The sequence below is a fragment of the Ceratotherium simum genome, chromosome X (assembly GCF_057802395.1).
Source record: "Ceratotherium simum simum isolate JZ-2026a chromosome X, ASM5780239v1, whole genome shotgun sequence".
NCBI lineage: Eukaryota > Metazoa > Chordata > Mammalia > Perissodactyla > Rhinocerotidae > Ceratotherium > Ceratotherium simum.
Genome location: NC_141940.1, coordinates 65765546 through 65783543, shown reverse-complemented (window position 1 = coordinate 65783543; position 17998 = coordinate 65765546). Strand labels below are relative to the sequence as shown.

At 36.4% G+C, this 17998-nt stretch overlaps 1 protein-coding gene across 2 annotated transcripts in view; it reads right to left on the bottom strand.

The window, feature by feature from the left end:
* Positions 1-9330: 9330 nt before the first annotated feature.
* The window catches only part of LOC101392848 (charged multivesicular body protein 1B2), a 32873-nt gene continuing 24205 nt past the window's right edge, over positions 9331-17998 (bottom strand). Inside the window, exons 5-8 of one of the 2 annotated variants that reach the window (XM_014796506.2) lie at positions 17877-17984; positions 14256-14299; positions 11737-11809; positions 9331-11337 (exon numbers count right to left, since the gene is read on the bottom strand). In XM_014796506.2, coding sequence (XP_014651992.1) covers positions 11293-11337; positions 11737-11809; positions 14256-14299; positions 17877-17984 — 270 coding nt within the window. In that variant the 3' untranslated portion in view covers positions 9331-11292. The remainder of the gene's footprint in view (positions 11338-11736; positions 11810-14255; positions 14300-17876; positions 17985-17998) is intronic. The other variant, XM_087427091.1, reaches the window with a different exon arrangement.

Genomic DNA, 17998 nt, shown 5'->3' with positions numbered 1-17998 from the left:
AGAAACAAAGACTATCATGTCTCATCTGTAAGCTAGGTAAGGGAGGGGAGATCAGTCCTGATCTGAGTATGCAAGTTTTCTATTTAGTGTGTTAGGGATTCAAGACCAGTGTGTACTAGCTGAGTAAGGTCCAAAAGTACAGACTGTTAGAAATATGCCACCTTCACTCCTCAGTTCACAAGGATCCCTAAGTTCCTGACATACAGACTGTGCTGTACACAGCCTGTGAGGGTCGATCTTAATTGATCACATTAATTCTATGGCCTCTAAAAAGAAGCAGTCCTGCTGTTTAACAGTGCATGGCAGCTCAGCCTCTGTGTTTACAATTCAGAACATGACGAGTAGGGCTTGTGAGCTGGGTGTGGTGGTGGGGGGGGGCAGGGGACCAAGGACAGAAAGAGGTAGAGAATGTGAAATGGTGGAAAAAGCCTAGGACCCAGAATCGGTAATCCTGGGATTTCCTCTTAGACCTGCCACTAATTTCTGTGACCTTGGAGAAGTCTTTTTTCCTCTGACTTCCATTTGTATCATCTGAACAATGAACATGTTGGACTAATGGTTTCTAAAGGCCTTTCTAGCCCTAAGATTCAATGATTTTAGGTACTCCTTTAATCACTCTGAGAAGGACCCTTACTCTATTTACCTTAAGGAAATTGATAAGAATTCATAACCTCTTATAGCTATATGGTTTAATTCAGCTTACAAAGCCCTCTCCCCATATATAATGTGTCTTGATCCTAGCAATAGCCTTCTGAGATAGGTAGAGTGGGTATGTTAATCTCAGTTGACAGATGTAGTAACTGAGGCTCAGAGGCTAGCTAACACTTACTGAGCACTTACTCTTTGTCAATGTGTTAAGCATGTTACATGGACCATCTCCCTTAGTTCTCTCAATGACCCTTTAAAGATTTTTATGGTAGGTAATACAGTTATTCACATTTTACAGCTGAAGACAGTGAGGCATAAAGAGCTTCAATGACTTACCCATGGTCACCTAGGTAGCAACTACCAGTCTGGTTTCAGAGCCTTGCACTTAACAATTGTGTCATATACTGCCTCTCTCATAAGAGCACATACAGAGTCTTGCCTTTGCGAATAGGAGATAAGGATAGGAGAAGAAACACCCAGAATTGAGTGGGTGAGTGGGTTATAAACCTGCTTTGGGCAGGCTGACTCTTGGCAAAATTGTGAATACAGTTTGTCTTTGTTGCTTCCTGACATCTCCCTTTCCAATAGGCCCCTAGCACCAATCAAGATTCATTTCCATAGGCCCTACTCTCTAAAGCTCAAGGAGATGGTTAAGCAGTTTCTACAACAGGGGTTCTCAGTCCTCATTGGCTGGGAGGGAATCTTTAAACAGCCTCACCTCAGAGAATTAGATTCAATTGGTGAAATTTAGATTCCATTTTTAAGCTTCCCAGGTGATTCTAATGTGCAGTCAGGGTTCAGAACAACTTGTTCTCAGTCTTGGCTGCACATTGAAATCATCTAAAGAGTTTTTAAAAGTTACCAAAGTGCCCGAGCTCCAGAAATTCTGAGGCAATTGGTCTGGGGTATGACCTTGGGATTTTTATAAATTCCCAAATGAAATCAATGTAGAGCCAGAGTGAAAAATCATGGATCTGGAGTCAGAATTCCTGAGATCTACTATAAACTCCATCACTTACTAGCTTGGACTAGTAACAATCTCATTGACATAGTTTCTTCATCTTAAAAATAAAGAAAATTATAAGACTTACTTTGTGGGTTTATTCTGAGAATTAAATGAGATAAGTCTTGTAATGGGCCAATATCTGGCACATAGTAAGTGCTGAAAAACTCTATAATGATAAGCTACTATGCTGGATAAAAAGTATATAATAAACTAAATCCCACTAAGGCAATGGTTCTAAAACTTTAGCATGCATCAGAATCACCTGTGGGCTTGTTACAACACAGATTGCCTCTCCTCACCCATTCTTTAGGTCTAGGGTAGGACCAGTAATTTGCATATGTAACAAGTTCCCAGGAGATGCTGATGCTGCTGGTTTGAACATTACACTTTGAGAATCACTGTTTGAGCTTTAGCAGTTTAAGGTTCCCCTCCAAAAGAGTATTGATGCTTTAATACATCCCAAGGATATTATTATGGTGGAATTTAAGATACTTTAGTTGACAGATAGTGGGGAGATATTCTGGGGCAGGAGAAACCCTTTTAGGAAGCTGACTACTCCATTTAATTTTAAGGTGAGTCCTTGTCAGCTTCCCTGTGCTGTTTTCCAAAGCAGTGGACAGATCAGAGGCTGCTCTGAATGGGATTTTTGTAACAGAGTAGAGACAGCTTTGGGAGATTTTTTTTCTTTCAAGTACTATTTTATGAGAGCTGCCTTTTCTACTCCTTCACATTCTCCTCCAATTTGGAAAAGACGCCATTAAAGTGGCACATATTTATAGAAGGATTAAATTCATGTCTAAACGTATGTTAAGGTCTGTAAAACACATCAAGATGGTTGGCATCTGATTATTTCCCACTGAAAAGTTTCAGAAAAATGAAGATGTTTTCCAGTGTGACTGGGGAGGTTATGACAAATAGACCAAGGCTGGCAAATTTGTGTCCCAGTCCTGACAGCTACTGAAGTCATCGTTTCTGAGAGAGATGACAGACTCTGAGACCAATGGGAGGCTGGCAAAGCTTGTCGGCAGCATACTCTTCCCACCTCTCATTTTAGCCACTCTGCCAGGCACTCCCCTCACATTGCCCAGCGCTGGCTTCCCAATTCTCCAACACTCTATTTCTGGGCAGCAGGCATTATCCACGTTAACCCTCACCCCAGCCAAAATCTATTTTGACTTAATTTCTATTTCTCTAATATCTGGCTAGGGCTAGGCAGTTGACTTGCTGAATTTAGATACAGAAATTCACACTGAATGTGTGAATGGTTGATACTGCTTAACGGGATATTTATTTCAAGGAATTTGCATGAAAAGCAGCAGCTGAAAGATATGCATCAAATAGTGGGAAGCCAGGCACTGTGGTTGATAGCAAAGAGTTTTGTTTGTTTGTTTGATTTGTTTTGTTTTTAATATGTGTGTGACATGGTGGGGGTGGGGGACTTTGAACAATTTATCACATAATATCCTCTCCCTCTTTGGGAGCAGGTAAGATAATTTGCTTGCTAGGTGGTATTTCATCAATAGGTGCCAATATTCTCTAGAGCAGAGAAAGTGGGGAGACTCCTAGAAGCTCAGCACCACAGGTGGTTGGATTTGACCTTGGAGATATCACTCAATATCTTCATCTATAAATAAGGTTAATAATATCCTGCCCTGCCTCCCTCTTTAGGGTTGTGAAAATGAATCTTCATGGCTCATGTGAAAGCACCCTGTAAATTAGTAGGTGTTAGAGAAATTAAAAATTTTTAATAACTGAATAATGATTATAATGGTGAAAATAATAATAAATCCTTGCCATATGAGTTTCTACAAATAACATATCAACTTATTTGGAGGGGACAGAAAAATAGGTTGAATATTAGTAAATTTTTCACTGCAGAAAAGTTATACTGAATTATTAAAAAGTACTCTTTTGATGCAAATTAATTTTAATATTACCATTCCTCCTATCTTAGAGCCAAGAAAGCCAACTGATTTGATGTGGAGACAGCATATTTACCAGACATGTCCTTCTCTGGGTCTCAATGTCCTCATATGTCCCATTAGGGGGTAGGAGGCCTGGATATTCATAGATAGCAAGGTTTTCTGGGAATTCATAGGGAGGAAAGAAGCCAGAGGTGAAGCTGGCTGCTGCCACAGCCTCCTTTCCTGTCCAGAAGTGGAGGCCCAAGGGCCGGAGAAGAAACAGCGACCCTTTGCAGGGGTCTGTACTCTGGAGGCCGCTTGGAGAACCTTGAGTGGCCGCTGCTGCCCCCTCCCAGCGAGCTGCTTTCAATGGAAGATTTACAAGTTCTAAAGACACTCCAAGACAGCGAAACGCTGGTCCACACCGGCTCATCATTCGAGGCAGTAAGTATGAAATGATTGCTCAACCAATAGCTAATATTCCAAGGACTTGAAATGATCCAGGATCACTTCTCTTTGAATCATCCCACTGGGGAAGAGAAACAGCTAATTTACAAAAGAGTCTTGCTGTATTTGCCCTGTATCTGCAGTCCTCAGCCTCCACCTCCAAGTACTGAATTAAATGAGCAGAGACTGTTCATGCAGAGAAGGCTTAAGACAATGAAACTTTGTGTTTAACCCCAAAGGCCCTAACAGCCTGCCATCTTCAGAAAAGCAACGAATCCTAGCTAGCCAGACTCAGCTTCCATGGTAATCCAGCACAACTTGCTCCAGGAGAAAAAGCAGAGGGCTGCAATTGGCAATGATCATCTCTGCATAACGTGGGCATCAAGAGTAGTTCCATTGTTCCACTGGGGCTTAATTTAGGGCATGGAGTTGGGCAGGTGGGTAACAGAGAGCCTGTTTTTAAAATGTTTATCTCCACAAAAGCAAGAAGAGGAGTGCTTCAGACAGGGATAACCTTATAAATAGATGCACTATAATCTCCCATTAAAAAATAAATATCTTCTTGTAAGCCTTGCAATCATGCCTCAAATTCTACTCGCAGTGCTTATGTTAAGCATTGCCCTCTTCCTACGGCCTTAAAATGGAAAGTAGTGCATCTAGTGATTAAGAGCCAAGGTTCCGACTGGGACTCAGCCACGTACTCTTTATCCTAGGCAAGTTGCTTAATTTCTCTTAAGTTCAGTTTCCTCATTTGTAAAAAATGGGTAAAAAATAGTACCTTCCTCAGATGGATGTTGTCCATGATTAAAAAGATAACATTTAGTAAGTGCTTAGCACAGTGCTCCACACATAAGAAATGTTAAAGAAAAATGGTAGCTTTTATTACCTAAAATCCAAATTCTTTTGCAGATTTCGCAAAGTGAGTTTCGCAGATGCCTCCTTTTCAGAGACAGTTTGGCAGAGGGTAAACACCATGGGCTTTGGATTTAAACAGACTTGAGATTAAATCTGGGCTCTCTCACCCTAGCTCTGCAACTCCAACTAAGTCATTTCACTTCCCTGAGCCTCAGGCCCAGCCTATTGTAAAACGGGGATAACATCTCACTTTATGGGACTGTTGTGAGAATTAAGAGAGATGTTTGTGACATGCTTGGTACATAGTAAGTGCTCAATGTGTTAATTCCTTCTCAGGAAAGCAATGGGCTCTGACACATGATGAGAGGGAGGGTGCTGAAAGTAGGGCAGTGGGTGTTACAAGGAAAGCTGGGACACTGGAAACAAACTTATGCCTTCTGGGCCTGATCTAGGATTTCAGTACTCTACTATCAAGATAATGGAAAAGGTGTAAGGACCCAGTGCCATAAAAATATTAGTACACCATAATAAAAGAGGTGACATATATAATCATATATGTGTTTAGGGGTCAATGTACAAGACAGAGCATTTAAGGTGTTTCCCATGCTCACTGTACTCTTCTGAGGGCTTCCTTCTTATCCTTAGGTCACCATCCCACTCTGTGCATATAATGGGCTTTTCAACTGGCTATGAGACAGTCTAGCAGGAGAACTTCCCCTAGCAGGGGGCCTAATGGGATGATGACTGGCTGAGCCCATCAGATCCTCTCTTGAATTTGGTGATGAGGGAGGGGGATTAGGGGCATGGAAAATAGAAAGAGATTTGTTATGGCAATGGTGCTTACTGGAGCAGCAGAAACAGGTAAACTAAGTTGATAATGGTCATCATTACATCACTGCAATGCTCTAACATTAGAGGCAGGAGCAAAAGATAGTTTCTGAGGGGAAGTTATATTAGAGGTATTGATAATCCATCTCTCTTGTCAGACTACTAGAGCTACTATTGTATCCTGAGTATGTAAACATTTCAGTTTTCTATGAGGCCTGGTTGTGTGGTTATCAAAATGGTGTCTTGATCTTGTATTTCTCTACATATCTTTATAATAAATCTTCTTTAGCCGACATGATCTGAGCTTATCTGGGTTCCTTGCAAACAGAAAGAATTTAAATATTTTGGTGTGAATTTCAGCCCTGCCACTTACTAATCTTCATCTATAAAATGGAAGTTGTCAGGATTAAAAGAGTTAATACATGCGAAACATTTAGAATAGTGCTTGGCATAGAGCAAGTGTTCAAAATGTGTTAACTATTATTATAATTACTTTGGACAAGTAACAGCCTGAGTTTCAGTTTTCTTATCTGTAAAATGGGATTATATTCACCTCATGAAGTTGTTGGCAGGAGTAAATGAAGTAACTCAGGTAAAAATAGTGCATAGCTATACAACTGGTACTTAATATATGTTGGTTATCGCCTTCCTTCCCTCAAAAACAAAATCTTTAAACATTTTGAATCATCAAACATCTGGGCAGTATAGTGAAAACAAGTTTGGGCTTTGTGCATAGTAAGTGCTGAATAAATATTTAATGTGTAAAGTTCCTACTTCAACGAGGGTTGCTATTTTGAACCTCTTTCTCACTCTCTACCCTCACACCCAGCCTCAGAAGAATTGAGGTGGCTCAGGTATGGTTCTATTTGGAGATTTATAGCAATAGGAAGGTTTTTCCATAGGTCCAGGCCTTCTTGGTCAGTTAAAAGGAAGCAAGATAATTTCAGGTCCCTTGCAAGTGGGATGGTGTAGCCATCCTCACCCTAGCTAAGTAATGCCCATTCTTTATGAAGCTTACAGTGGTGCAACACGAATGGGAATAATGAATTTGGCTTTGGATTCAATTTTCTTTCTTCTGTAAATAGGCAATTCCACCTGGAGGGCCTCAAAAAAGCATATTGAGCTGGTAAATCTCTACAGATTTTAGTAATTGGGAATCTTGCTTTTCTTCCCATTACCTGGAAAAGCATCCTCCATCACGTCTTTCATTCAACCCCAGAATGGTTGTTAGATTTTATGTTGGACTGAATCTAAAGAAATGATCAAAATATATATAGAGAAAGTCCTTGTTAATTATTGTATTACTTCAACATCCAAATCCCTTTATGGAAGTGACATAAAATTACTGTGCAGTAACGTTTTCCAAAATTTTTAATCTTTTTCCTCTCAATGATTTCATGTCATTTTCATAAAGGAAAAGCTAAACATGTCAAGCTCTGGCATGATCAAGTTTGAGTAAGATTTCTAAGAAACAGATACAGAGTTCATTTTATGAACCATCATTTGGAACATGGGACCCAACTTTATTTTAGTGACCAAGCAACATATTAAATGAAGACTTTTTGCCTTCCCTTACTAAATTTGAGAACAAACATAAAACAGAACAAGTAATTTATTTTACTAGGCATAAATTTTCCTTTAACATCCTATTTTGATTTTTTTAACTGAAGGCTAGAAGGCTTTTAGCTGTCTGGCAGACATTAGTCATTTATTTGCTACTACAGTAGAGAAGTATATTTACAGGAATATAGACAGTATCATCAGTAGGTTGGATAGATTTTATTTTTGCAATTTCAGTTGAATTATTTTTACCAATATATCTTTTAGCTTGGGAGCATTTTCCAGTGTGGAAAAAGAAAATCTTGAGCATGAATATAACTTGGTTAACTTTGTAACAAATTGATTCCATTTGTTAACTTATGGAAAAACAGCTATGATTTCCAAATCGGAATAAAGTCTTATTTTTCTGATAGCTCACTCTGAGGAAAAAAGAACCAATCCTCACCTAGAAACACTCTGCTCAACACCTGTGTCTTGGGATGAACTACCCCCAGGTCAAGAATTTGATTAGTAGCTTTCACTGTCTGTCTCAGCAACAAATTCAGAAAACTATATAGTGGGAATAGAATGTGGATGAGGTATAACAAGACTTATAATTCCAGTTAGAATCCAGGTTCTAGTACAGTGCTATGAGCACTGGATTTGAAGTGAGACATATTTGTAATAAAATCCCAGCTCTGTTTTTTAGTAGCTGTATGAATCTTTGCAATCTAATTAAACTATCAGCATAGTTTCCTGTTCTCTAAAAATGGAGATAAGTCATCCACCTGCTCACAGGATTCTTTTGAGGATTAAATAAACCACAATATATCAAAGTACCCAGAACCGTTCCTAACACATAGTAGATCAAATCTGGTGGATCTGAATCTCTCTGGTCTCCTCTTCCATAAAATGAGTGGTGGGGTGGACTAGATGTTCTCTAGGTCTCTGAGACAAAAGATTCTAAGACCTATAACATCATAATACTGCACTTTAAATTCTTTTGGGGGAATGGTAGAAAACAGAAAAGAATGGTAGGAATGTACTGTACTACAGCAACTAATTTCAATTTACACAACCAATGTACTCTGAAAAGATTTGTAGAAAGGGAATCTAAGGCCCAGAACGGCGTAAGAGAATTATCCAAGTTAGAAGTTAGTATCAGACATAGGGCTAGAAACCCACATCAATCACTATAGATCAGATCCAGAGCTTTTTCCTCTACAGTCTATGCTACAGCCAATTTAAGACTTTATCTTGGAGCTGTTATCTACTAACTTCAGTTAATCCACAGAAAATTAGGCTAAGATTGTCTTTGGCACTCTATCAATCATTTTCATCTTATTTTCTTTATAACTAGTACCCTTAGATTCTCTTCAGATAATTCATCCAGAGGTTCTTTTCCCATCTCTCTAAACTATAAAGCAAACTCATCTTCTTATCTTACCATATCATCTGTTCTATCTCCTATTCCTGTTTCCTCTCTGTAACAATGACTGGTAATAAATTAACCAGGTAAAATAATCTAGCCCATAATGCTTACCTAAGATGGTTCACAGGAAGGTCAAAGATTATAGGCATCGAGGCATAGGAGCAGGGGTATAATTTTTGTCAGGGGTGCGTTTTAAGACTTCTTTAAATAATAGCCACATTGTCTAAAGGATGAAGGTGCAGCAAAATGTTCTGGAGCATTTGACTTTATACATTCTACCAAATGATATAAATCAAATACTCAGGAAAAATATCAGGAGAAAATTAGATTGATAGGGAACTAAAACTGAAGGTAAATAAAAGGTGCTATGATGTCTAGCTTTCATGATAGTATAGTCTGACGTGTTACTTTTCAATTATCGAATGACTTATCAAATTAGAAATGTAATTTATACTAACAAGAGTTCACAGGTTGTGGGGATATTGCTCTAAAAACAAATTGTAAGAAATAAATTTTTATTACAAGACAATAGATGAATCCAAAAGTACAACTTGGTGTCTATCAGAGAACAATATTTTTACAAGACCAATCTGATATGTCTGTTAAATAAAACTACGAGCAGTTATCTTTAGATCAGAATCACTTATATTTCTAGATTTAAGTAAGCTGTATTCACAATTTAACAATTTTTATTCAAGTCAAAAGAACAAAAGCTACAATTCCCACTAACACAAAATAAGAAAACTATTTCATAGATATTTTAGTCTGTAATAATTTCTTCTATGGCTCCTCAGAATGTTCCAATACAAACAAATAAATTTACCCTTTAAGTAGAAAGGATAAAGCATCAATTATAAACAAAATGGAAGATTACCACATTGAGGTCACAACATATAGTCAAGTACCAAGAAAGTTCAACAAGTTGAACCCAAACTTAGCAAAAGAATAATTTCTCATTTCATTAACCAGTGAAAATAATCTTCATTTATATATGCTCTCATTTACAGTAGGAAATCTCATGTATGAACGGTGAATACTCAGCAAAAAAGATTCTCCATAATTGCACTTTGAATGCCTTCATGACTTACAATGAAAGGATTTCCCTACAGATCTACTCTTCAATAGAACTTTATGAAATATTGGAATTATTTCATAGATCAATCATGAAGTAAGGAAAAACACCGTACCTACGTAACCTAGATTAGTAGTATACTTGCTAAAATATAACTTGGTCACTTCTCCACATTTGAGACCATTATAGCAGAAAATTGCAGGTACATGTTAATTTGTTCATTTTAGTTGGGTAAAATATAGATATGCCTGAGGAGATGGCAAGTAGTACAGCTGGTCATCAAATGCTTTTCCCCACAGATCCTGGCCTTCCAGAGTCTAGTCTTCTTTACAACTTTATGACTTTTCTTTCCCTCTATGCCCTATGTTGTGCTCCCAACTTCCACTGAGCTGGAAGTTATTCACATGACTGGATAAAACATTTTATTCCAACTTATTTGTTTCTACTTCATTTCTTCCAGTTATTAAAGAGTTGTTTTTTAAGATAAAAGAATGAACACATTTAACCAGGACTTATAGTAGTTGTAATTTGAGTTGGTTCAATTTTGTTTTCTTTGTTGATATTTTTTGTTGGTTGGTTTAAAAAAATAGGCCAAGATTCTCAAAAACCAATCAACAATCCTATGGAAAATGAAAATGATATTGAGGCCATGCAACTTAATCTCCTTTTAAAATACAGCCTAACAAGGGTTGAGTAGAAATAGGAGAATCATTAAAAATGTGTTTCAATTTCATTTGAAAGTATGAAAGGTTAACTTTCTCTGAGAGTCTTAGCAACAGTGATATTTAGCAAAAAGAAAATGTAAAAAATGAGTAAACCTTAATTTCTTTAATGTTGCAGATTTTTACTGGTTATATGGGAAAATTATCAATTAATTTTTTTTTTAAATTTAAAGAATTAAAATAATAGTCATTAGATTCCTGGGTAAAAATTCCAATAATAATCTAAATTTAAAAGCTAATGAATATAGATTAAAAGTCAACTGCATTTCTGCTTGAATAGCAAAAACAAACACAAACATAAAACACAAAAAATGGCACTGCCCATTGTATGATGCTAAATGAGGTGTTTTGGTTATGTAAACATATTAAGTAAACACGTTTTCCCTTTTATTTTCACACATCACATGTGTATGCAGACAGATATTTCAAACTGCTTTGAATTAAAAAGAAACCAAAACCTTTATTCTATACTTTATTCTGTATAAAGTACTATTTTCTGTAGTACTTTGGTGCTAGATTTTTGATGTAATTTTTGAGAACGATGTTTCATATACAATAAGCTAAGGCTAGCTTAGTCAAAGACAACTACAAAAAAAGATGTCCCTCATACTTTTCAACACAGTATACAAAACTGTAAAATCTGTCAAGGTGGAAACTCTCTGAAATTTCTTCAAGTATCGGAAAGTACAGAAAGGCAAAAGAAAGCATTATATACAAATACTGTTTAAGCATTCTGTAATATATGGTGTTCTTAGTGTAAGTGGAGTGCAATTTATCTATATATACACACAAAGTATTTCAGAGGCAAGTGAAGTAAACAAAAACACGAGTTCTTTAAATTACACTTGATCACGTAGACGAGCAAGTCTCTGTGATAGTTCATCCTGGAGAAAGCAAATTTTAAAAGTCACAAGCTGTGACAAATATAAATCACTAATATTTTAAATAGCCCTCATTTTAAATAAAATTTAAAATCTTGGCTCAAAAATGTACACAAAAACCAAAATTTACAGTTTACTTTTTAAACATCTCAGAATAAATGAAGAGCTTAATAGAGCAGAAGCTATGAAGGGGAGCAAATTCAATTTCTAAATGAAATGTGCATGCAAATAGAAAACGTCCATCATTACGGAATTAAAGGCTAATCACATTTTGCTAATTTATGATGTCATATTATAGTAGAGAAATACTTTATAAAATAATAAAGTATATATAAATACATATAATATATATTTAATTCATACATAAAGTTCATACTAATCAAGATAAAATCAAACCTCTACCTGTTCTGTAGAAGCAACACTTGTGCCAACAGAACCTGTCTGACCCTGTGGTAGTTCCATATTGAGATCAAGGCTACAATTTAAAAATAATTAGCATAAATGAATGTTAATATAGGCATTTTCCTCCTTATCTAATTATAATAAGCAATAAAATAGGTTTATTGCAAATGTGAATATTCCACAAACCATTTACCTTAATTTAAATAAAAATAAAACTGGTCCAAATTTATAAATGTAAATAGAACTTAAATATATTCTGAGTGTCCACCTTAGGATACATGAATTTACTAATTTTAAAGTGTTTTTGTTGAGCCCTAATGATGACCCACGTGGATGATAAGTTTATGATAGAAAAACTAATAAAAGACAGGAAAATGATCTGGTCATCCGAACAAAAGACCAAAACAATGGTCATCCAATGTATTCAATTTACTGGAGATTACTATATGTCTCCTACTGGGAAGGAAAATTAATATGCCAAAACAGATAAACCAGACTAGATAAATGTAGCCTCAGGATCCATATCTAACATTTGAGCTAACTTCAAGGTCAGTGTCTAGCTCCTGAGCTACCTTTAGTAGGAATCATTACTTGCATCCACCCATACAACTGAGGTTTAGAAAAGTTAAGTACGCTTGTCCAGGATGACCCTAGTGATAAGACAGGTTCTGAACCCAGGCTTGTCAACCTCTAAGGCCTGTGATTTTAATCTCCATTATAACTACTCCTCTAGGATATAAACTGGCCTTTCTGCCTATCTCTAGACCAGTGTATGCTAAAGCTAATTCTAGTTTGAAAACACTACAGGGAATATAATAACTTTACCAGTCATTAGGAGATTCCATAGACAGATTGTTATTTAAAAGGTAAATATATGCTATACTAAAATTTTGTTGAAGGAATCACAAACTCAAAAAGAATTCGGATACTTAAACATCTATAAGGATGGGCATCAGTATTTTGCCATCAGTGGTTCTACCTGTTTCTACTGCTCCAGTCACCACCCATTATTGATATAACTAATCTCTCTCGATTTTGGCCCCCCACCCCCAAGGAACATTTGGAAATGTCTGAAGGCATTTTTGGCTGTCACAACTGGGGTGACGGGTGTTACTAGTATCTTGTGGGTAGAGGCCAGGGATGCAGCTAAACATCCTACAATGCCTGGGACATCCCCCAGGATTATCTAGCCCAAAATGTCAATAGTGTCAAGGGTGAGAAATCCTGCTCTAAATCTTATCAAAAAGTTGTCTACTGAACTTGATTTCCACTGAGGGTCCACAAGACTGTAATGTGGTGATATTCATTTTACAAGACTTCCCTTGCAGTATTTTCAAGCCCAATCTTCTTATTTTGTCTTTGGTAAAAACAGAAACAAGTCCTTAGCCTCATATTACTAAGATGAAGTCTTCTGACACACAATGCCGTGGTCTCTTTTATAATACTTAGCAAAAATCACCTTTCTTGCTACCTCCCTGTTGGTATGTGGGCTACATCAGGATACTAAAGCAAAATAGTGTACAACCTAACTTCCAGCCCTGTTCTCAAATATTGCAAACCTGATTTATTAACCTGGGTTTTAATTTACTAATGATACTTTAGTGATCTAAAGAGCTGATAAATTGTTCACTCTAATCAGGTATTAGTTTAGACACTAGAATAGTATTCATCAACTTTATTTTCTAAATGTCTTCAAATTTTCTCTTTCAAGGAGAAAAGAATAGAGTACATGAACCCTATTTCAAATTACTCTACCTCTGAAGAGAAAGTATAAAACTTTAGTATAACCCAGTTTTCATCTTTATCTTTGAAAAAATATATTTTTATTCTTTACTACAATTTTCTCCTTAGCTAAATAATATACCAAAGAATACTGATATAACATGACTTCTGTAGCACAGACATTATTATGGTCAAGTCATTCTCTTCAAACATGAAGAGCATGAAATAAGCAGCCCATTAACAGACACCCTATTTCGAACAGCAGTACCACAAAGGGTGTCAATTATTTACGTTTTTAAAAAACAAATGACCATCGGCAATGATGCAATGTTGCCATCTTTTGAACTCCTTGGACATTCTGCACATATGGCTCAGTTTGCAGGACTCAAACAGGGCGTAAGACTTAATCGTCTGATCACAGCAGAATTCTTTTGGAAGATCCCTTAAAAAAAATTCCAAACTTCTGATATATGCTGAACACAGAAGGTATTGAGGAAATGTTTAAACACTCCCACCTCCCTCAATCACCTTCCTGCATTTCTTATCATACACTAAATGAATGTATCTCCAGAAATTTTTAAGAAAATATCAGGATGATTTGAACAAAGTTACATTTTTTATGAGCATGGCAAAGAGCTGAATGGACTGTTCCAAAGGGCCTCTAACACTAAATTCTAGGGTTAAAAACCTAATTGACCATTGTTGGTAAAGACCAATATTTTTATGCACATCACATAATTTTAGGATCTCTAGATATTAAATCAAGATTATCCGAAAGCACCTGAATAATTTCTTACCCAGCTTCATCTGCCATTTCTTGAAGCAGCATATCCACTTGGTTCTAGAATAAGAAAATGAAAACTTATATTTTAATGGCATTTGCTTTTTGGGTGTTTTTGTTTCTGATTTTGCTTTAAAAAGGAGAACTGGAGGCCAGCCCGGTAGCATAGTGGTTAAATTCGTGCACTCCGCTTCAGCAGCAGGGGGTTCGTGGGTTTGGATCCTGGGCGTGGACCTATGCACGGCTTATCAGGCCATGCTGTGGCAGGCGTCCCACATATAAAGTAGAGGAGGATGGGCACGAATGTTAGCCCAGGGCCAATCTTCCTCAGCACAAAGAGGAGGATTGGCAACAGATGTTAGCTCAGGGCTAATTTTCCTCATCGAAAAACAAAAAAAGGAGAACTGGTCTACAATTTTTTAAAAAAAAGCTTTTCTTAAAAAAATATTTTTTTACCACCAGAGGGAGCTGAATTATTTCATAAAATGATTTATTTCTGAATAATGTTAAATTATAAAGCCTTAAACTATGAGGTTTGTGAAAAATATTAGCAGCGATATTCACACGTAATTTGAATCTGAGTAATGTAGCTCTCTTTAACAGAGCGAACCAATGTATAAAGCTCTGTTCTAACCCACTTTGCTTGTATTTAAAGAATAATAGATTTAAATTTTAGATTAATCATAATTTTTCTTTCTGCTAGTTGATGCAAATTTGATATTAAGGATTATTCTTCAAAAAATATCTAGAGATGATTAAAATATAAATATTGAGATTTTACTACAGTACAGGAGTTCTCAGGGACTCGAGTCTGACTAATCAAAAAAACTCTTGTTTTCAACTTAGTTGTTTAAAATATTTTGGACATTCAGGTGGGAGTTCTAAGACATAGTCCCAACTCTATCATTAACAAGGTGTATGATTTTAAGCAAATCACTAACCAAGCTCTTGGGCTTTAGTTCTCTTGTTCTCTTTCATTCACCTTAAAAATATTTCCAAAATACAGAAAAGTTCAGAAAATAATACATCAAATACTTATGTGCATTTACATTTTGTTGTCTTTACTTCATATATAAATAGCATTATTTGTGATTTTAAAATTTACTTAAATGGTATTTATATTATGTACACTATTCTACAACTTGCTTTTCTCATTCAACCTTATAAGATCTAATTATATTGAGATCTAGAGATCTAGTTCATTCACTTTCACTCCTGCATAATACTGCAGTATAGAAATACACTCAATTTTATGTATCCATTTTATTTCTGGACATTTAGACTTTTTTCCCTAATTTCTCCTGATTATAGACAATGGTGCAATCAACAGTCTCATGTATAAGTATCTTTATACACACAAGTAGGGGTTTCTTTGTGTATAAATTTGGAAATAGAAGTAGGTTATAGGTTACATGCATTTTCATATACTCTAATTTATTTGAAAAATATTAATTGAGCACCTACTTTATGTCAGATATTGTTTTAAGTGCTAGGGATGCATCAATGAAGAAAAATGATAAAAATCCTTGCCTTCATTCACCTTACATTCTAGCGTGTGCATGTGAAAGGGGGGGCAAATAAAATTTTTAAAAAATTATATGGTATATTAGAAGGTGATATCATGTACTATGGAGAAAAATAAAGCAGGGATGGTAGATAGGGAGTATAGGCATGGTGGGTGTGCTGTTGATGTACTTTTAAGTAGAAGAGTCAGGAAAGACCTAACTGAGAAAATGACATTTAAACAAAGAACTGAAGGAGGTGAGGGAGTGGGCAATGAGGATGTCTGCAAGGCTGAGGAAGAACATTAAGGCAGAGGAAACCGCAAGTGAAATGGCTTTGAGGCAGAAATATACTTGCTGTGTTTGAGAAATAAAAAGGAGGCCAAGTGCTTGAGTACAGTGATGAGCAATAATAGTAGATAAGGTCAGAGGGGCAGGGTGAGGCAGATCCTATAAAGCCACTGTAAAGAATTTGGCTTTATTTTGAGGGAGATGTGGAGCCACTGAAGGGTTTTAAGCAGAAGAGTGACATGATCTGCCTTGTTTTAACAAGATCACTCTGCCTCCTATGTTAAGAACAGACTAGATATTACCAAATTGCTTTTCCAAAGTGGATATGCCAATTTAAATTCTAATTACTCATTAGCAGGATATGAGAATTTGGACAACTAAGTGTGTTCAACCAGATCTCTCTCCATTTCTGTTGTAAGTGATTTTCTGTAAGTTTTGGTTGATTTTTTATGAAGAATGTTTATATATATTTGAATGTCCCCAGCACCTAGCACAATACCTGAAACAAGAGAAGGTGCTTAGCAAACGTTGGGTGAATGAATCTCAAGATTTTTCATAACTACAAGGCATTTAGATATCATCAAACCCAACTTCTACATTTTATAGCTAAGGAAACTGAGGCCCAGGGTAGTGGGTATCTGAAGGTCCGAAAGCTAATTAGTGGCAGTGTAGGGATTAGAAATCCAAGTGTCCTGACTTCAAGTCCTCTTTCTAATTCACTTGTGTTTCCTAAACTTGACTGATCATTAAATCACCTGGGGATCACCTAAGGTGCTTGAATAAGAATCAGAAACTGTAGGACAGTGCTACTCAAACTTGGTGCATAAAAATCACCTGAGAATCTTGTTAAAATGATTCTGATTCAGTATGCCTGTAAATGGGGTCTGAATTTCTGCATTCCTAATAAGCACCCAGATGATACAGATGTTCCTGATAACTGTACCACACTTTGGGGAGCAAGCACTTTTTTACATTCTTGAGGATGTAAAAAAGTAATGGCTAAATATATGCTCACTTTAAGACATACACATGAATTCTTTCTTTCTTCTTAACACTAAAACCTGAATAAAAGCATGTTCTCTTATTATTTACCTCTTCGTGAAAAGTTATCTGCAGCAAAATTTTGATGGATGGTTGTTGATTTCTTCCTAACCTATTTTGTAAATTATAATTTTTCCATATTAGCATCCAAAGTAGTGGCTCTTTGTTCATTTGATTAACCATGTGATAGGTGCTGGGATCAAAGAGAAGAGTGATAATTTTCTATCTGAATATTTAAATTTCACAAAACTTTACTTCTGGCTCATGTGTCATGTAAACTAGTTTAAAATTTTAATTTTCCCTGTAGCACATCTCTGCCTAAGTTGCAGGGTTAGAAAACATCCTAGTTTTCCGAAAAATAACTTAGCTTGTAATTGACTATTTGTTCACCTGTGACTTGTGCATAAATAACACACCAAAAGAGTAGATAGGAAGGAGAAGAATATTTGCAATGAGATGAATTAGCTGAGGCTTAGGATAATAGCTAATACTCATTGGCCTCAGTGAACCTCCAGTGCAATGCCTTCATCAATAAGGACCACTGGCAGCAAGGCAGAATACCAAGTTCAAGACTCTCTAGACATGTGACCTAGTATATTTCTTAGAACTTCAAAACGTGATAGGGAATGTCATCTTCCAACATGTCCTCAGGAATCCAGGGGCAGAGCATAACTTTCTAGTTGCATTTTAGGGATATGCCGTGTTTACTTCGCATTCTAGAGATGATTTAGGCTCACAAAGCCATTATATTTTGAAGTTGGGTAATTTCAAAAAGTTATTCTAAGTACAGAAACCATTCTTACTTGTGGTGTTGTTAGGGTTGTAGTGCTACTCATTGTGTCTTCCATTTGTTGTGTTTGAACATCCAGTGTTTCAAACTGGTGTTCAAATTTGTCCATCAGGGCAGAAATCTGTAAAAAGAAAT